The 22,027-nt window shown below is 36.9% G+C and overlaps 1 protein-coding gene across 2 annotated transcripts in view; it reads left to right on the top strand.

The window, feature by feature from the left end:
• The window catches only part of PRKCI (protein kinase C iota), a 69,256-nt gene that overhangs the window by 16,659 nt on the left and 30,570 nt on the right, over window positions 1-22,027 (top strand). For both annotated transcript variants that reach the window (XM_043473757.1, XM_043473758.1), the window contains exons 3-5: window positions 15,242-15,331; window positions 16,840-16,890; window positions 20,763-20,848. In XM_043473757.1, the coding sequence (XP_043329692.1) occupies window positions 15,242-15,331; window positions 16,840-16,890; window positions 20,763-20,848 (227 nt within the window). The remainder of the gene's footprint in view (window positions 1-15,241; window positions 15,332-16,839; window positions 16,891-20,762; window positions 20,849-22,027) is intronic.

Genomic DNA, 22,027 nt, shown 5'->3' with positions numbered 1-22,027 from the left:
CCAAAAGGGCTTTTTTAAAAGTTGAGATTTTATGTTAATTCACTTAAAAAAAATAACTTCTGAGGGAGAGATGCTTAAGATAAAGCTAGTTTCTAAATTATTTTTTAAATCAGTTAATTTTCAAAGTTAAGGATGGGGAGTGCTAAGGAACTTGGGCTAGATCCTTGCTACTTGAAGTACAGTCTGTGGTACTTAATAGAAAAGGGGGCTCTCCAGCCCTATCACTGAATCAGAATCTACATTTTAACGGGATCTACAGGTGAGCTGCATGAATGTTACAGTTTGAGAAGCGTAGGACTAGATTCCAGAAGGCTTTGCAGACCACATTAGCCTTTATTTTACATAATGGAATGTCACTAAAGTATAGTTGAAAGATGCCTGAATATGCTAGTTTTGTGTAATGGTTCTCAATTAATTGTAATACCCATGGAATTTGATCTTAAGGAATGTCATTTTAATATTTAATTCAATATTTGGGGCTGGCTATTTCTGTATTCACTGATATGAAGAGCCCTGAAAAGATATTTTTCTAGCTTCAAGCTATGGATAAACTGAAGCCCATTCTCACTTTTTAAGACATTTTTTTAAAGTTTCTCTGAAGTAATCCATGTTTACTGTTTGGGGGCGGGGGGGAAGTAGTAGAGATGATTATGAAATTTAAAAAAATCTTCTGTTTGCCCTTTATCCTCTCTCTTCCCTCACCAGTCCTGGTCCTAAGGGAGGAAACCACAGCCTAGTGCATATCATTCTAGATATATCCTATGCATATGTAAATATTCTTATTTCTATACATCACTAATAAACAGCTTATTTCACACAAAAAGAAATATATGCAAGCCAGTGAACTTTTATAATGAGTAGTGGACATTGTTTCATTTCAGTATGCATCTATTTGTGTCATTATCTTTTTTATAACCCTGTAAAATATTCCATATTGTAGATATTTCATGATTTATTTAATCTTTGATTGATGGACATTGGACTGTTTCGAGATTTTGGCTACTATATAATGAACATTTTTATATGTAAATCTCTTCTGTTGTATGGGACTCTCTCAGTAGCAAATGCACACAGTATGCACATTGTAAATTTTGGTAGCTAGTGACAGTTTGCTCTCAGAAAGTTAAACCAGTTTATGGCACAGCTACATTGAATGAAAACATCCCTTCACTGTTGCCTTCACCAGCCTCAGATATTATGTCTTTAACATTTGGGCTTCAAAATCACTGCAGATGGTGACTGCAGCCATGAAATTAAAAGACACTTGCTCCTTGGAAGAAAAGTATGACCAACCTAGATAACATATTAAAAAGCAGAGATAGTACTGTGCCAGCAAAGGTCTAGTCAAGGCTATGGTTTTTCCAGTAGTCACGTATGGATGTGAGAGTTGGACTATTAAGAAAACTGAGTGCCTAAGAATTGATGCTTTTGAACTGTGGTGTTGGAGAAGACTCTTGAGAGTCCCTTGGACTGCAAAGAGATCCAACCAGTCTACCCTAAAGGAAATCAGTCCTGAATATTGATTGGAAGGACTGATGCTGAAGCTGAAACTCCAGTATTTTGGCCACCTGATGTGAAGAAGTGATTCATTTAAAAAGACCCTGATGCTGGGAAAGATTGAAGGAGGGAGGAGAAGGGGACGACAGAGGATGAGATGGTTGGATGGCATCACTGACTCAATGGACATGAGTTTGAGCAAGCTCCGGGAGTTGGCGATCGACAGGGAAGCCTGGCATGCTGCAGTCCATGGGGTCGCAAAGAGTCGGACATAACCGAGCGACTGAACTGCATGTTTTTTTAAATCTAATAAGTGAAATGCTAGCTTTGTATTTTATATTTTGTACTATTTAAGAGTAAGACTGAGTTTTCTCATCTATTCAACTACTTTTTGACCTTCTCTATCTAAAGGTTTGTTTAAATATTGTTAATTATAAATGATGTGGATATTTCATAATATGTCTTCAGCCTGAAAGTGAGACTATATAATTTAGCACAGTGCATAGAATATAGCTAGCATAGAGAATTCCCGGGGGTCCAGTGGTTAGGACTTGGCGCTTTCATTGCATGGCCTGGATTCGATTGCTGGTCAGGGAACTGTGATCCCCTAAGCCATACAGCGTGGCCAAGAGAAAAGGAAAAACAAAAGAAAAATATAGTTAGCGTCAATATACTGTTTCGTACCCAAGTCAGTGTTATTTTTAATCCTGTTTTGATCATGTCTTTTTATTTATTCGCCATGTAGTGCTTTTGCATCCAGGGATTTTCAAACTGTAGTGCATATAGAAGTCACTATATAATGTGGGTTTTTTTTAAAGAAGTATATTTATTTTATCTATTTATTTTGGCCAAGCTGTACAGCTTGTGGGATCTTAATTACCCAACCAGGGATTGAACTAGGGCCCTCAGCAATGAACTTAGGGAGTCCTAACCACCAGACCACTGAGGAATTCCCTAGATAATGTGTTTTATTTAAAAGAAATTGGTTTTAGGACTTCCCTGGCAGTCCAGTGGTTAAGAATCCAAGCTTCCACTGCAGGGGCACAGGTTTGATCCCTGGTCAGAGAACTAGGATCCAGCATGCCGTGTGATGTGCCTCAAAAAATAAATAAAAATATAAATAGATGAATGAAATTGATTTAGCACCATTCCATTTTAAATTCTTAGTACCTTTATACTTTGTATCATCTTTGCCTGGAGAGTTCTCTTCCAAGATTGTCACATGGTTATCTCTTTCTTGTCATTCAGGTCTTAATTCAGATGTCATGTTCTTCAAGAACCCCTATTCTTCTTCTGAACCCCTGTTCACTTTGTATCTTGTTTGTGTAGACTATAAGCTCCATGAAAGCAGAGATCTTGGTTTTTCTGTGGAGTTCCAGTGTCTAGAGCAGTACTCAATAATCAGTTCAGTTTAGTTCAGTTGCTTATTTGTGTCCGACTCTGCAACCCCATGGACTACAGCACGCCAGGCCTCCCTGTCTATCGCCAACTCCCGGAGTTTACTCAAACTCATGTCCATTGAGTCAGTGATGCCATCCAGCCATCTCATCCTCATCCTCTGTCACTCCCTTCTTCTCTGGCTCTCAATCTTTCCCAGCATCAGGGTCTTTTCCAGTGAGTCTGCTCTTTGTACCAGGTGGCCAAAGTATTGGAGGTTCAGCTTCAGCATCAGTCCTTCCAGTGAATATTCAGGACTGATCTCCTTTAGGATGGACTGGTTGGATCTCCTTGCAGTCCAAGGGACTCTCAAGAGTCTTCTCCAACACCACAGTTCAAAAGCATCAATTCTTCAACACTCAGCTTTCTTTATAGTCCAACTCTCACATCCATACATGACCACTGGAAAAAGCATATCCTTGACTAGGTGGACCTTTGTTGGCAAAGTAATGTCTCTGCTTTTTAATATGCTATCTAGGTTGGTCATAGCCTTTCTTCCAAGGAGCAAGCGTCTTTTAATTTCATGGCTGCAGTCACCATCTGCAGTGATTTTGGAGCCCCCAAAATTAAAGTCTCTCACTGTTTATAGCATGCTGAAAAAATATTTGTAAATTGTACAAAGGGTGGTAGCAAGCCTTTCCCTAAGCCCAGGGTTAGTTTTATATCACTTGTTAGAGATTTAAGCATTGGGAGTTGCATATTCTGCTTTTTATTAACCTAATAGTGTATTTTAATTAAAGGAGTCACATAGTAAATTAAATTAGTTCTTTGATGAAACAGCCTTATCTTTTTATATTATAACTCATAGTTCTTTCTCCCTAAATAGTTATTAAGTGCCCTGATTTTCCAGGGAAACCTATAAAACTGTAGCCTTTGCCTCATGCAAATAAAAGTTTAAACTTTTCATTAAGTTCTGTTGATTCCCCTGTGATCCTTGTTACCCTGGTTAATTCTGATACCAGTCTTTTCTTAATTTAGGCCTACAGAGCCAGTAGTAATTATTCTTAAGTTCCTTGCAATTATTTTTCAGTTGTAATTTTTCCCCTTTATTTTTAATCATGTAGGCATTGGGGCATTCTTACATGGAGAAAAAATTTTCTCTAGGATCAGTGGAAGACAGGATTATAATTTTATTTCTCTGGTTTATGAGAGACATTGTTCTAGAAACTAAACGTTTAATTGTGGGATTTTATATCAGAGCAAATAAGGATCACATGCTTACTTCATTTCTTTAAACAGACTTATGACAGCTGCTCTTTTTCTTTGTGTTCAAAGCCAGTTTTACTGATTTGTTTTGATGTGCATGTAGAAAAGCTGGTTTGCTTGATCTAACTAAACATTTCGAATGAATAGTAGTTTTGTAATAGTCATATCCTGGTTCTCATATGCAGTGAGAGTGTGGGACAGGAAGTAATAAATGTGGCTTTTAGTTCCTTGTATGTGTGACTGTTTTTCCTTAAGGATGTGCTTTATTGCCTTCTTTTGTTTTTTTGGTGGCACGGCCCAGCTTGCAGATGGGTTCCCTGACCAGAAACTGAACCCGGATCCATGGCAGTGAAAGCCCAGGCCTTTACCACTGGACTGCTAGGGGATTCCCAAGGATGTTCTTTAAAAATATTACAACCTAATATTAAGTATTTTCTAAATTTCTAGTTCTATAAATTCTAATTTCTTCAGGGTCTGATTCCCTGATTTAAATTTAACAGTGTCACTGCTCTTTTACTAGAAACTAGTTAACTTCTGTCAGTAGCTTTTGGGTATTCTGTTTCTTGTTAAAGTCTTTATTGAGAATAATGCATGCTTTTTTAACAAAAATATTGACTTATTTGAAGAAAAAAGTATCTCTGGGGATTTTCAAATTTCCAAAAATAGCTGCTATGAACAAATCAATGTCTCTTTTTCTGAGAATATACAACTCGAATGATAGGGTACCAATTTTTTTTCTATCTTATAAATAGACTAATATTAAACAAACTGTTATTTCTTTTTAAAAAAATATTTATTTAATTATTTGGCTGTGCCAAGTCTTACTTGTGGTTCTCGGGATCTTTGATCTTCATTGTAGCATGTGGGATTTTTAGTTGCAGCATGTGAACTGTTAATTATGGCATATGGGATCTAGTTGCCTGACCAGGGATTGAACCCAGGCACCTGGCATTGCAAGGACAGAGTCTTAGCCACTGGACCACCAGGGAAGTTCCCTACAAGCTGTTATTTAACCTGCTTCTCACTTACCATCTTATAAGTGTACCATCTCTTTTCATATAAGTGCATGTCTGCACTTAAGATGTTTTAGATATATCTTATTCCTCTTAAAGCCTATCTATATATATAGTATTATATAATAATCCCCTTTTGATGGATATTTGGATTGTTTGCAGTTTAATTGTCAAAAATATTGGTGCAGTAAATACCTCTGTGCCTGTATTTTGGGAACACTTGTACTATATTATCTGTAAAGTCCCTAAAATGAAATGTGTCCTTGACGATAAATTGACCTCCAAAGGGGTAAATATTGTACTCCTTTTTATACTTTCACCAGTAGCATTTGTGAACTTCTTTTCCTCACACCCTGTAAAAGACTATGTGAGGGAAAAAGCTGAAATGTAGTTGATTTGCAAAGAGTGGGAGAAGGTGTTTTTTGGATGTAGTTCTTTGATTCACGTCCTGTTGGCTTCAATAGGTGAGATTCACGGAAACTTAAAATGAGAATAAATGTTCTTTGACACAAAGAGTATGGAGTATTTCTGAATTCTAGATTAAACATCTTGGATTATAAAATCTGATGTATTCACAGAGAGAAAATAGAGTGCCAGAGTTTAACAGAACCACACTGAGTATGGGAGGAAACATATTTCTCCTATGTGGTATTTTCCAAACATCTCTAGTCTGGTGTAATTTTAGCTGATATGTTAAGAACTAAAACAGTAAATCATTCTTCATACTTTTTCTTTATCCCTAACACTAGGTACTGATGATGGTAAATCATATCAGAAAAAAACAGTGAGTGAAACTTTTTGACTGAGTGTATATTCAGTGTAACTTCAGTTATTTAGATAGCAGTATTGCAATTCCAAACCTGAAAATTAAAAAATGAAAATCAGTATAAATAAGTAAAAATATCCAAGTACCTCTGAGCAGACCTTGTTTTGTAACTGGTATTTTTCCTTCTGCTTGGAGGACTTCCTGTATTGGAGAACATTTCTGTATTGGAGGTTTACTGGTAATGAATTCTTTTAGCTTTTCCATACCTTTGTTTCTTCTTTAAAAATTTCTTTATTGAGGTATAATTAAAATACAATAAACTGTATGCATTATAAGCATACTGTTTGATGAATTGTGTCACCATCGAAACCATCACCCGAAGCCAGGTAGAGAACATGTCTGTTATCTCCAAATGTTCCTTGTGCTCTGCAATTCCTCACTCCTACTCCTCCATTCCAGGCAACTAATAATACCAATGATCTGCTTTTTGTTCCTGTAGATTAGTTTCCATTTTCTAGGGTTTTATAGGGATGGAATCATACATGTGCCTTTTTTTTTTTGAGAGCAGGTGTCTGGCTTCTTTCACTCAGCATAATTAATGATTCATGTGTTGTATATGTCAGTAATTCATTTCTTTTTATTGCCGAGTGGTATTCCAACACGTGGATGTACCACAATTTGTTTTTCTATTCATCTATTGATGGACATTGAGGTTGTCTCTAGTTTGGGGCTATTATAAATAATAGTTTATAATAGAAAAAAAAGGCAGTCACATACAAGTCTTTGAATGGATATATGTTTCCTTTTCTCTTGGTTAAACACTTAGGAGTGGCATGGCTAGATCATATGGTAGTTATATATGCTTTTGTAAAAATAAAATAGGAAAAGAAAAATTTGAAAAGGAGGTGAGGTGAGGTACTACATTCCAGGCATGTTCTCAGGCAGATGGTTTCTGGAAAGGGGTTTATATGGAAGTTGAGGAAGTGGATACCTTTAATAAACTGTCTATGCATGGTAGTCCCTGGGAAGTCTTCCTGTAGGATAGACAGGGGTGGAGAGGTAGAGGGGGTAGAGGATCCCATGAGAAGATAGCTAACTTTAAGAAATCCTGAGCAATTCTCTCAGCTCTGACCTCTGCCCCAGCTCCATGCTCCAGACATTGTGCCCGGTAAATTCTGGCTGCTACTGTTTATATACCGGGCTGTGGTGCTGCCTGAGAGGCAAAAGGATCAGGCTGGGACCCACCTCAGAGAAACGCCTTGGAGTGGTGGAGTGGAGATGTGTTGAGAGGTGAACAAGACAGGACGTAGGAGCCCAGTAAGGCACCAGGGCTCCCAGACATGCTCTGGGCTCTGGGAGCGTGTGTCCTTCTTGTTGGCATCCCCATCTCCGATTGCATTGTCTTCCTTCCCTCTGTAGGAGTCAGCTACTCTCATAGCATAAGTTTGTAGTCTAAACTGTTTTCTTACTCCTATCCAGCCATCTCAGAGCAACCACTAATCTGTCATTATTCTATATATATGTATATATATATGACAAAGTATAGTGCTTTTATGTGCTTTTGTTTTTTTTTTTTTTTTAGTTCTACCACTTTATTGCTACCAACCCATTTCCCTCCACCCTTGTGCACACATGCTCAGTCATGTAATCCCATGGACTTCAGCCCGCCAGGCTCCTCTGTCCATGGACTTTTCCAGGCAAGAATACTGGAGTGGGTTGCCATTTCCTTCTCCGTGCTTTTGTTTTTTAATTTAATTTTTCTTGACCAGGCTGCACACTTTGATCTTGGTTTCCTGACCAAGCGTTGAACCTGGCCCCCACCCTCTCAACCCCCCACCCCCGGCAGTGAAAGTTCTGAGCCTTAACTACTGGACTGCCAGGGAATTCCCTTCATAGGCTTTTAAATTCGTTTCAGTGGTATTATTCAGCATGTATTTTGAAACTCTCCTCCCCCACTTTTTTCCTAGGCCTTATGGCTTGAGGTCTATTCTAGTATATTCCTTTTTTTTTTTAATTGTGCCAAACTGTATATAATATAAAATTTTGCCATTTGACCTTTTTAAAGTGTACGGTTCAGTGACATTCAAGCACATTCAGAATGTCATGCAACCATCCTCACTACTCACTTCCAGAACCTTTTAATCATCTCAAACAAAAACTCTATACCCATCAAGCAATAACTCTCCTCCAGTTCCTGGTAATAACTTCTCTTATACTTCCTCTCTCTATGAATTTGCCTTTCTGTCTCAATAAAGTTCTGTATGAATTTGCCTCTAGGTCACCTTTGTTTTTGAAAGATAATTTTGCTGGGTAAACTGTAGGTTGATAATTTTTTTTTCCGCTCAGTACATTGTTTTGTACTGCTTGCATTTCTGATGCAGAATCTGCTGTTATCTTTACCTATGTTTCTCTGTATGTAATGTGTCTCTTTGACTGCTTTTAAGATTTTTCTCTTTATTGCTGAATGAAGCAATTTGATAATTATAGGCCTTAGTTTAGTTTCCTTCATGTTTCTTGTCTTGTATACATTTTGTCTAGTTATCTACTTGGATCCATGGATTTATAGTTTTCATCAAATTTGGAAAAATTTTGGCCAGATTCCTCTTTGAGGGACTCCAGTTACATATATAGTAGGCTTTTTCAACTTGTCATAAAGCTCAGTGATGCTCTGTTCTTTTTTTTTTCCTTTTTCAATCTTTTTTTCTGCATTTCATTTTGTATAGTTCTATTGCTGTGTTTTCAAATTATTAGTCTTTTCTCCTGTGACACCTAATCTGCCACTTATTCCCTCTAGAGCATATTTCATTTCAGACATTGTAGCATTATTTCTAGACCTTAAATTTGGGTTTTTTAAAAATATCTTCCATGTGTACTTATCATGCTCCCTACCCTTTGCTTCAGAACCTTTTAAATATAATAAGTTTTAATGTCCTTGTCTTCAAATTCTTTTATTGGTGTCAGTTGGGGGTCACTTTCAATTGATCTTTCTCCTGTTATGGGTCATATTTTCCTGCTTCTTCACATGTGTGGTTTTAGTTTATCAGATTCTGGACATTGTGACTTTGCCTTATGGGATGTTGAATATGTTTGTGTTTGTATGAAAGTTTCTGATCTTTGTTCTGGGCTGCATTTAAGTTACTTGGAGATAGCTGATCCTTCATTGCTTGATTTCCAATATCTTGAACCACTTTTTTTGTCATTAATTTTGTCTAATTTTTCTTTTGTTTTAGGTGGAGAGCTAAATCCAGTTCTTGTTAGTTTATCTTCTCCAGAAGTGGAAGTTGAGGGTGTGTAGCTTGATAGAATAGTATATACTTCTGGAACCACTGATTTCCACCTCCCAGAAAAAGGAAGCAAGAAACCAGAAATCTATTAATATCTGTGACTGGGCCTAGTAGTGAAAGGATGACCACCTAAATACCATAATGTTCTTGGAAAATTTTTGCAAGTCTATATTTTATGCAGTGTAGCCATTTAGAGTAGGGAGTGCCGTGACTTTCATAAGTGGCATACAGTGTCTTGAACCCAGTATTCAGAAGTGAGGGGTGAAGGGGAGAGCAGTAACCTCTTGGTGGGAACAGAAAGGGAATTTGTAAATCTATGGCAGGCTCCAAGATCAAGGAAAGTATGGTGGTGCTATCTCAGGCAAATATTAAAGGTTGCCAACTTTGGTTTTAGGCTGTGTTGGTTCTTTCAGATGTGTGGCACTGAATTCAGCCATATGGTAAAATATCTAATATAGCTGGTGTTATATCCCTGTGTTGTGTTATATACCACATGAAGTTATCTCATAAATAATTGAATCTTGCATATTTACCAAACAGTTTGATAAACTGTCTCTCATGTCTTTGTTTTTATAGGTGAAAAGGAAATGTAGATGCACTGATAAAAGAGCAGGCCTGCTGACTAAATATAGATTTTATTACACTGAAATTCATTAAGTTGAGCTGATCTCACTCTAGGTGTTTGCCTGTTTTAGGATATGAATTTGGACTTTAGTAACTGAGTGGGCCTTGGAAAACAGCTTTCTGTCTCATCTTTGTTTCCTGATGACTACACATGGAATGTTTTACTTCTGAGTAAATGCTTTACATGTCCTGCTTTATCAGGCATTAAGCAACTGGCCTGAAAAGGTAATACTTGAACCAACAACATTCAATCCAATAAAAACAAAATAGATTTGAGTATACACAGTGTCAGTGATTAACTCTTACTTTCACACTTCCTTGTGGTTATTAAAAAGCATCCATCCCTCTGTACATACTGAAAACAGGTACTTGATCTGGCTTAGGTTTCAACCAACAGCAAGCAGATACTGGCGTAGCAAGAAAACTGTCTAGCAGAAGGGAAAGACTGGCTTTTAAAAATATGATTATTTTACCTTTAAAAATGATTAATTCCACTCATGGCTTTTAATCAAGGTGCATTAATAAAAGCCACACCTATAATGAACTAAGCATTCTATGAGTCACTTGTAATATAAGATCCTTAGTTTTCCCATTATCCTTGCAGTACAGGTAATAGCCTTTGTTTTAACATAGGAGAAAATGAAAGCTCAAAGAAGTTAACTTTGCTGAAATCACATAAGAGTGATGGGATTTGGAGCCTGGGAGAGAACCTGTGTGTGAAGCACTGTAGGACATCTCTTTGGGAGATTTTTGATGCTTTTTAAAGGCCTTTCATAAGAACTCAGGCATTTCCTAAGAACATAATTTATTGTGTATGATTTATCTGTATTATATATAGATATGTATATCTATATATTTATCTCAGTTCCCTTACCTGGAAAATTAGAAATGAAGCATTAATTGTGTTTCAGATTCATTCTGTTTCTAGAATTCTTTGACTATTTCATTATTTGGAATTAATTTAGTCAACTGGTTTGTTTTTCATTTTTTTAAAACTGGCTTATTTGTCTAACTGGAAGAATAATTTGCATGCTTACTGAAATGTGAAATTTTCTTTCTTTTATGTTGCTTTTCTATTTTTTAAACTTTGACCTGCACTTAAATATACTTTTGTTGAAGCAAGTTATTTTTTTTAAACCTATATCTAAAAATGGAATATAATTATGACTTTCACTTTCATGTGTACGGCAAATTAGGAGAAATTTGAATAACTGAGAAAGTGAGTCTGTATAAAAGAATTACTTTAGCTCTTTGAGACAAGTGAAAACAAACTTTGTTTTTGGACTGGAATATTAACTTGTTATTGGACTCACTTTTATTAAAATGCTACACTAAATTTTTTAAAACAGCTTTATTGAGAAATAATTTATCACTTAAAATGTACAATTCAGTGTTTTTTACTATATTTGTGCAAAAACTTGCGCAGCCATCACCACAGTCAATTTTATAACATTTTCATCACTCAAATAAGAAACTCCATGCTCATGAGCAGTTACTATCTTCCCCAACCTCCTTCCTCTAGAGTTCCCAGACCTAGATAACCACTAATCTACTTCTTGTTTCTACAGATTTGCCTAATCTAGACATGATATATAAAGTATCAATACTTTATCCTTTTTTAATGACTGATTAATAGTTCATTGTATGGATACCACATTTTATTTATCTATTCATCAGTTGGTCGACATTTGGGTTATTTCCATCCTTTGGCTATTATGAGTAATGCTGCTATTAATATTTGGTTACAACTTTTTGTGTGGACATATGTTTTCATATCTCTTGCATACATATCTAGGAGTGGAATTTCTGTGTCATATGGTAACTGTGTTCAAGTTTTTGAGGAACTATCAGACTATTTTCCAAAGCAGCCGTACCATTTTACATTCCTACCAGCAGTGGATGAGGATTCCAGTTTCTCTGCATCCTCACCAGCACAGATGAACCTTGAAAACATTCTAAGCAAACATATCTAGACATAAAAGACCACATATTTTGTGATTCCACTGATATGAAATGTCCAGAGAAGGCAAAACTATAGAGACTGAAAGTAATCAATCACTGGTTGCCTAGGTCTGACAGTTAGAGGAGAGACTGGGGGGAAATGGGCAGTGATTACTATTTAATTGGAAGTGGGTTTTTTTGAGGTGAGGTTAGGGTTAGTGTTATGATTATTTGGATATTTTATAGTGAGTTTTTGTCAGTTTTTATGGGTTTATAATGGTATTATGAATATATTAAGAAAATTTTATCTAGAATTGTAGAGATTTGCTCAGAATGATATGGTGGAGGAGAATAAGTTAGTGAGTATTGTAGGTGGAACAGGATTTTGTAGTATGTTTGAAAATTTCCAAACTAAAAAGTTAAAAGAAGAGTTGGTAAGCCAGGAGAATGGTGTTTTAGAAACCCAGACACAGAGTTTCTATAATAATCAGTGAATAACTTCGTTAGATGGTATAGAGAGGTCAACAAGAGTAAAGACAAAACATGCCATTGATTTCTGCAGCTGCTTTAATGACCTTAGATATAGCTGTTTTAGTAGTGTTTGGACTAAAACCCGATGGCAAAATTGGGAGAAATGCTTGGAAGATAGGAACATAGAGAAAGCAGGGTGGGTCATTCTTGATCATAAGAAAAGTTATTACTACTAAATCTAAAAGATTATAAACCTATAATTAAAAAAAAATAAGAGTATGAAGTCAAAATTCAAAGGCCCTGCCCCCCTTCTGCTGCTTCTCACTCACCGCTTCGAGCTTAGCTTGCAGTTTTCTCTGGAAACTACACTGTGGCTACAGAATGAATGGCAGCCTGGGCGGGAGAGAGATTTTTGAGGGGGAGACTCAAACTTGCCCTTGGCTGAGAAGAGCTAGTGGAAGGAAAGAAAAAATAACAGTGAAACTGGGGACGACTAGTGGAATAACTCCTAGAAAAGATAAAAGGAAGGAGGGATTCAGTGGCCAAGTTGGAGAAAAGAACAGGGGCACTTGTTTCTTTGAGTCAGAAGGAAAGGAGATCACTTCACTTTTGTCTTTCAAGTAGTAGACCGGTCCCTGCTGTGAGTGACTGAGGTTTGGACAGGGTTGATGGCATCTCTTGGTGTAACCACAGGAATGAGCAAAAGAATGGCAGCATGCAGGACTCAGGTCAGGCCCCACCTATATTCAAAATGACTTTTTCATTGAGGAATGCCATGATGCAGGGGATGTGCCATCTCATGGATTCCCAAGGATGACTCAGTTCATTGGCTGGTTGACTAAGGGAGCTGTTTCTTCCTTCCCCTCTGTGTCTTAAGTTTACTAAACTGTGCATTTACATTTAAAAGCCAGCTTTTTCACTCTTCTCTTTCACTTTTATTAAGAGGCTCTTTAGTTCCTCTTCCCTTTCTGCCATAAGGGTGGTGTCATCTGCATATCTGAGGTTATTGATATTACTCCCAGCAGTCTTGATTCCAGCTTGTAATTCATTATGAATGATGATTCAGCATTATGCGTGATGTACTCTGCATATAAGTTAAATAAGCAGAGTGACCATATAAGCCTTGACATACTCCTTTCCCAATCCGGAACTAGTCCGTTGTTCCATGTTCGGTTCTAACTGTTGCTTCTTGACCTGCCTACAGATTCCTCAGGAGGCAGGTAAGGTGGTCTTGTATTACCATCTCTTTCAGAATTTTCCGCAGTTTGCTGTGACCCACACAGTCAGAGGCTTTGGCGTAGTCAATAAAGCAGAGGTAGATGTTTTTCTGGAACTCTCTTGCTTTTTCGATGATCCAACAGATGTTGGCAATTTGATCTCTGGTTCCTCTGCCTTTTCTAAATCCAGCTTGAGCATCTGGAAGTTCATGGTTCATGTACTGTTGAAGCCTGGCTTGGAGAATTTTCAGCATTACTCTGCTAGCGTGTGAGATGAGTGCAATTGTGTGGTAGTTTGAACATTAAATGGCACTGCCTTTCTTTGGGATTGGAATGAAAACTGACTTTTTCCAGTCCTGTGGCCACTGCTGAGTTTTCCAAATTTGCTGGCATATTGAGTGCAGCACTTTTAACAGCATTATCTTTTAGGATTTGAAATAGCTCAGCTGGAATTCCATCACTTCCACTAGCTTTGTTTGTGGTGATGCTCCTTAAGGCCCACTTGACTTCACATTCCAGGATGTCTGGCTGTAGGTGATTGATAACACCAGTGAAAAAACTGGCTTAAAACTCAGCATTCAGAAAACAAAGATCATGGCATCCAGTCCCATCACTTCATGGCAAATAGATGGGGAAACAATGGAAACAGTGACAGACTATTTTTTTTTGGTTCCCAAAATCACTGCAGATGGTGACTGCAGCCATGAAATTAAAAGACGCTTGCTCCTTGGAAGAAAAGCTATGACAAACCTAGACAGTATATTAAACAGAGACATTACTTTGCTGACAAATGTCCATCTAGTCAAACCTGTGGTTTTTCCAGTAGTCATATATGGATGTGAGAGTTAGACCATAAAGAAAGCTGAGCGCCGAAGAATTGATGCTTTTCAACTGTGGTGTTGGGGAAGACTCTTGAGAGTCCCTTGGACCTCAAGAAGATGAAACCAGTCAATCCTGAAGGATATCAGTCCTGAATATTCACTGGAAGGACTGATGTTAAAGCTGAAACTCCAGTACTTTGGCCACCTTATGCGAAGAACTGACTCATTGGAAAAAAAAAAAAATAGTGCTAGAAAAGATTGAAAGCAGGAGGAGAAGGGGACGACAGAGGATGAGATGTTGGATGGCATCATCAACTCAATGGACATAAGTTTGAGCAAGCTCCGGGAGTTGGTGAATGACAGAGAAGCCTGGCGTGCTGCAGTCCATGAGATCACAAAGAGTTGGACACACCTGAGCGACTGAACTGAACTGACATTTAAAAGCAATCAAGCAGGAACGCTCTTCAGTCCAGAGTGCTTTAGTAGCTGTTCTTCCTTTCTGTGAGCCTCTTGAGAAGGCTCTCAGGTGAACGATAAATTTGACAAAATGATTACAGACCTCATGCGTTGATAAAGTCATTTTCACTTCCTCTTTTAAAGAAACAAGTAAATTATCCCTGGCCATTAATCATACTGCAGTGACAATCTAAAATGTGGTCAGGGTAGATTCGATTTGCTATATTTTGAATATAAACATCATTAAGAATTAAATGGTTATATATATATAAAGTTTGTATCTATGAACCTCATTTAATATTTTGTAGAAATAGGAATGGAAGTTACATTACCTGCTTCAGAGAATAGAATTGTCTAAATAAATATCTAAACAGTTGTCCTTGTTAAATATTTCTCTGTGTGTATGTAATTGTTTCTCCTCAAGATTTTATATAGTGGAAATTATTTACTAATCACATTTAGAGAATTTAAAATATGAGCTTTACTTTTCCTTTTTATATTTTTTTAGGAGACCCATGTACAGTATCATCTCAGTTGGAGTTAGAAGAAGCCTTTAGGCTTTATGAGCTAAACAAGGATTCTGAACTGTTGATTCATGGTAAGGAGTAGTCATTTCTTACTCTTCCTATAATCTTGGGAAATTTCTTATTTGTGTGTGTCTTCCTGGATATTAAACTGTGATCATATCAGTGTTTCACAGCAAAGTTTTGGCATACAATTTAAGAATCGAGCGCCCAGCAAAACCTAAGTCGTCATCTTGCAGTTTTGTAATGTATTCAAGTAATGATTTCCAGAAGTAAGATATCTTAAATGTTCTTTCTTTTGTTTAAGGATTAACCGTGAAACTATTTACGTAGTTATCATAAGCTTTAATGTGTTAAAGGTCAACAAGCCTCAGAGGTGGGCAGTGGTATAGAAAGAGAGACTGAAACTCAGCCACCACGTAACTGGTACACTGTAGAGCTGGGTTGTATATCCAGATATTTTCATCCCAAACCTGTTCTTTTCATTCTGCCATCCTGCCCCTCAAATTTTTTATGTCATGTAGAACCCACTTAATGTGATTAATATAACTGTAATACATTAGCAGTATTTCATGTAACATTTTTGGGAGCCTTAGGAGACCAAACCTAGGGAACTCTTTAAAACTTGAAACAAATACACATCTCCCTTCAGTGTAATGACTCATCTCGTTACCTTGTTGTTATTCCCTTGAACTTTCCTTTGCAGTGTGTTTTCTTAAAAAACAATGGTTTGATTTTTGTCTCCGTTTGGAATTTGACATAGTGACTCCCAAGGTTTCATGCTGTAATTTATTGAGATCCTGGAAGAACTTTAGAAGTCATTCTTTGGTCGTCTCTTTCTAGAATAAAACTACAGTGGATGTGTAAAGAAATTATGGATCCATAGTCATGAACAGTTTAAGTGTTGTTGCTTTTTATGCTGTATCACAGATCTGTTTTCAGAAGTTAGCTTATATTTCAACTTTTAAAAATATTTCAGGAACTGTGCTTCCCATACTCTGTGCTTTAAACCATGTCCTTTTTGTAAGTCACAAAGAGTTGACAAGCTGTTCATAAATGTGCTGTTTCATTATATTCTCTTCATAAGAATGTTTTGAATTAGCATGTTTATGAATGTGTAGTTCCTTTGACAAAGCTTATGTTTTTGTATTTGGGTATAGTTTTCAAGTTTAGTATATCCATCTTTTAAAAACTATCATGGCTTATGTTTATATTTGAATACATCTTGTAATTTTAATTCTTCATCCTAGAAGATTTGTCACTACAATAAAGATTTAAGGAAATAGTTAATGATTTCTCTTATGACAAAAAAGTCAGTTGGTGATGTAATAGGGACAGGAATGAGTAATTTGAGCTTCTAATACATTGTTTATGGATGTTGCTTTCATATGAACTTCTTTCATTATAGCCTTGCTAAAATGGATCCCTTCCAAAAATCATACTGACCATATACTGAAATACCTTATGTCAAGAGAGGGTCAGGTTGACATTTCTATCAACTTATATGATTTTTTGATTTAAAATTCTGTATAATTTGTATGTTTTAAATGTGCTGTATTAATTTTAATTTGTGGTCTTTCAGTATTCCCTTGTGTACCAGAACGTCCTGGAATGCCCTGTCCAGGGGAAGATAGTAAGTGTTTATATACATCATACCTTTGAGTAGAATTATTTATAATAAAATGGCACAAGTGAATGAAATCAGGACTAGAACTTTTAATTCATTTGTTTTCTTCTTTTCCATTCTTAAGTCTAATTTAGATAGATTAGCACACTGCCTAAATTCTCTAATTTTGCTAGGTCAAAATCAGGCAGTTAAAAAAAAAAGCAGATAGTTTTTAATTACAACTTACTGACAATTGTCTATTGTGCATTTGAAAGGAAAATTAAGTTCAGTATAAGTCATTTCTTTTTTTTTAATTTTGGAAATTTTCAAACCTTAGGAGAAGTTTAAAAAACATAAAAACATTGAAAACAAAGTTACCCATATATCCTTTACCTAGATTCACCAGTTATTAACAATTTCTATGTTTCCTTTATCTCTGTATCTGTGCACACATATACATACATGTATATACACGGCAAACACTTATTATTTTTTTGCTGTATCATTTTAGAGGAAGTAGTTGACATGGCACTTTACCTCTAAATACTCTATCATGAATCCTCAGGGACTATTATGGGACTTTCTTTTGGATGTCTAATCCACTGGTTAACATTAATGAGATGAGCTGAAAGAGTCAGACAACTATTCAGTCTGATGGAATTTGAAAATGCAAACTCATGTATCAGTTCAGTTCAGTTCAGTTGCTCATTCGTGTCCGACTCTTTGCGACCCCATGAACTGCAGCACACTAGGCCTCCCTGTCCATCACCAACTCCTGGAGTCTACCCAAACTCATGTCCATTGAGTCAGTGATGCCATCCAACCATCTCATCCTCTGTCGTCCCCTTCTCCTCCTGCCTTCAATCTTTCCCAACATCAGGGTCTTTTCAAATGAGTCAGCTCTTCACATCAGATGGCCAAAATACTGGAGTTTCAGCTTCAACATCAGTCCTTCCAATGAACACCCAGGACCGATTTCCCTTAGGATGGACTGGTTGGATCTCCTCGCAGTCCAAGGATAGTCAAGAGTCTTCTCCAACACCACAGTTCAAAAGCTTCAATTCTTTGGCACTCAGTTCTTAATAGTACAACTCTCACATCCATACATGACCACTGGAAAAACCATAGCTTTGACTAGACGGACCTTTGTTGACAAAGTAATGTCTCTGCTTTTTAATATGCTGTCTAGATTGGTCATAACTTTCCTTCCAAGGAGTTAAGTGTCTTTTAATTTCATGGCTGCAGTCACCATCTGCAGTGATTTTAATCACAAGTTATTATTTTTGATATATGGTATAATTTATAGGTTATAGATATTAAGGAACTCATATTTATTTGTGGTTTCTGCAAATATCCATGACTTTAGAAGGAATAGTGGTATATGTTTTGTTTTCTGTTAAGTGAAATAGCTCTAAACTGTTAATTGTAACTCTTCATACAACTTGGTAAAAAGGAAAAATGAAAGAACTAGGTGTTTCTATATAGAGTTGGGGCTGTGTACTTTATAGACTGGAGAAGGAAATGGCAACCCATTCCAGCATTCTTGCCTGGAAAACCCCATGGACAGAGGAGCCTGGTGGGCTACAGTCCATGGGGTCGCAGAGTCGCACACGACGTAGTGACTGAATGACAATAACAACTTTATAGGAAGGTGGGGAAATATAAGGAGTAGGTAGGGCTCTGAAGGAATAGTGAAACATTTAGGTTTGGATTCAGCTAGGAGTATTTCACTGGATTTCCAGTGGCAGAAGGGTTACAGCCAACATGGGCTGCCTTCACAGAGGTGTTGGAAAAGCAGCTCTCCTCTCTTTGTCCAGGTGAGAGTTTTGAAAGTCTTGTCATTGTAGCAAGTCTTGCTTGCACGACCCCATGTCCAAATCTATTATGAGTCTGTAGTACACTTCCCAGATAAAATGTCATTTCCTAACTTTTCATTGTATTTCATGCTCACATTCCCACTTTAAAATTTGCTGGTGGAGATTTTGATATACTCCTCCTTGGTATAATTAATATTACTAAATTTGAGCATGAAGGAAAATTGATTACCATTAAGGTGATCTCCTGGCTCTTTTAATTCCTAGACAACATTAACATGTTTAAACTTGAGATATATCAAGTTGTAGTTCATGAAAGTTTCTTAAACTAAGAGTATCTTATTTAACAAACTATCTGTTTTGGTTATTCCTAACGAAATAAATAATTAAAAATAAAAGCATACATGTTTGAGGTTCTATATTAGGGTTTCCCTGGTGGCTCAGATGGTAGAGAATCTGCTTAGAATGTGGGAGACCCAGGTTTGATCCCTGGGTTGGGACGATCTACTGGAGAAGGAAATGGCAACCCACTCCAGTATTCTTGCCTGGAGAAATTCCATGGACAAAGGAGCCTGGCAGGCTACAGTCCTTGGGGTCCCAAAGAGTCGGACATGACTAAGCATGACTAACACACACACACATTAGTGGCTCAGAGGTAAAGAATTTGCCTGCCAGTCCAGGAGACACAGGCAGTGCGGGTTCAATCCCTGGGTGGGGAAGATCCCCTGGAGGAGGATATGGCAGCCCGTCCAGTATTCTTACCTGGAATAAGAATACCCAATCCAGTATTCTTGCCCGGAAAGTCCCACAGACAGAAGAGCTTGGTGGACAGCACACACGTTATGCTGTCTCATGATTTCTATTTCAGAGCATTTTACCTGTTTTATTCTATATTAATTTTAAATAATAGACCCAGTGCTATATTTGCTTTAAAATGAGTTTAGAAAGCTAATGGACTCTCCACAGTATTTTCTACTACTGTGGAATGACTAAATAGGAAATACATGTAATAGTGATTGATTTAACCAAAATTACACTGGTGGAGTTGATTTGATCTCATGGAACCTCTTAGTTTGTTTAGGGAAAGTATTTAGAGGTACTATACTTTAAAATGAAGAAAACTAGCCATCACTGTCTTTAACAGAGTGATTGAATACCTAGTAGGAGTCAACAATCTCACATTTGTATATTTCTTGATGTGATACAGTAAGAAATACACATCGCCTCTGTGTTATTTTTGCCAAAACTATTTAATATCTGGGAAGTGTTACAAATCCGTATTAGATTTGAGTCGTTAGGAAACAGACAAATCCAGAGTGTAGGACTTAAGATAAAACAGCTGCCTAAACTTTTTCAACATCATAAAAAACAAACAACAATGAATGAGACAGAGTGACTATTTTAGGATATATTAAAGAGACAGAAAAGGTATAGTAACAAAATACAATGCCTAAATCTTGACTGGATCCTGGAGAGAAAAAGAAAACTGTGAAAGATACTTTTCAGACAAATGGGAAATTTGCATATGAACTGTATATTAGATGTTACTGAATTAATGTTAACTTTCTAAGACACCATAATGGTATTGTGGTCAAATAGAATTAGGGGGAGTGTCTTTAATCTCAGGCAATGGATAGTTGGATATTTAAAGGTGAACTGTTATGATGTCTGCAATTTATTTTTAAATGATTCAGAAAAAAAGTGTGAAAAAAAAAAGAAAAAAGTGTGGGTGTAAATAGAGAAGAAAGCAAATGTGGCAAAGTGATTGTAATTGGTAAATGCAGTTGAAGATGGAGGCATTTATTGTTCTATTCTTTCAACTTCTCTGTGGGCTTACAATTTTTTCAAAATTAAAAGTTAGGGAAAAAATAAAAAACAGAAAAGCAGTAATAGTTTTTAAAAACATTTATACTCCATGGGCTTTATTTTCATCTAATCTCTTGATGAATCTATTTTATTTTTTCACTTTCAGGTTTTTAATCAATATTTTTTTTGTAGTGATATCATAAAAAAATCATAGACTTTATTATAAAATGACTTATAATCACACTTGCTCTTTTTTAAAAACTTTTAATCTCTGTTTAGAATCCATTTACCGACGGGGTGCACGCCGCTGGAGAAAGCTTTACTGTGCAAATGGACACACTTTTCAAGCCAAGCGTTTCAACAGGGTAAACCTTAATTTGCTGAATGTTGATAATTTGAGAAATCTGTTTTTTTCCTCTCTACTGTTATTCCCTTCTAAAGGAGTAAGTAAAGAGTTAGTTGCTCAGTCATGTCCGATTCTTTGCAACTCCATGGACTGTTGCCCACCAGGGTCCTCTGTCCATGGAATTCTCCAGGCAAGAACACTGGAGTGGGTTGCCATTCCCTTCTCCAGGGGATCTTCCCGACCCAGGAATCGGACCTGAGTCTCCTGTACCGCAGGCAGATTCTTTCCTGTCTGAGTCACCAGTAGGGTGACTGTAATTCCTGTAATTCCTATAATTCCCAGTTTGCCTGGTGTAGTACATTTGCTATCTTGAAGTAATTTTTAATAGCATCTCTTGACTCTTAAAAATGTTCCAGATTGAATGGTTATATGATTACCATAGCTATAAGAAAACTGGATATTTTGAATATAATTCAAGATAGCTATAAAATAAGCAAGGTTTAGTTTGCAAACCATTTACTATTGGGTTTTTTCCTTTTGTTTTCTCTGTTTTATAGAATGATCATTGCAGACACTTACCTAGTTTATACTCTGTACCATGCACTCTTCTGAATGCTTGACATGTGCTACTCCGCTCCGCTTAAGGGATCTTAAGTTCTGCAACACCCGTGCCCCCTGCAGTGGAAGCACAGAGTCTTAACCACTGGACCACCAGGGGAGTCCCTATTTTCCATTTTAGAGATGAAGAAACTGAGGTGCAAAATAGTCAAATAACTTGCCCAAGATAACCCAGTTAGTAAGTGACAGAGCCAAGGTTTAAAAGCAGTCTCTCTCCAGAAGTCCATGTTTTTAACTACTCTTGACAACTACAAATATATGGATTCCATTTCCATTCTAACTGTGCTGAGTTCTCAGTTCATTAATGTAATAGAAGCCACCACCTGAGGTTCCCAAATTGCTATTCCCAGTCGCGCTGATATTTTAAAAGTTTTGAAGTGAAAAGTCACTTTAGATGTTGCTGCAGAAGACATGTTTGACCTCTGAACAGTCCGGAAGGCCTATGTTTGCTTGAGAGTCCTTGCACAGGTTTTCTGCCATGTTTTTCAAGTTTAATTCAGTTTTCCTATTTTCACTACTCTGAGCTTAATTATGTGAAGACTGAAAATCCGTGAACTTAGGAAACGTCATGGTTAGAAAT

The sequence above is a fragment of the Cervus canadensis genome, chromosome 7, assembly GCF_019320065.1.
Source record: "Cervus canadensis isolate Bull #8, Minnesota chromosome 7, ASM1932006v1, whole genome shotgun sequence".
NCBI classification, from domain to species: Eukaryota; Metazoa; Chordata; class Mammalia; order Artiodactyla; family Cervidae; genus Cervus; species Cervus canadensis.
Note: the sequence above shows the minus strand (reverse complement) of the source record. Positions and strands in the feature narration are given on the sequence as shown.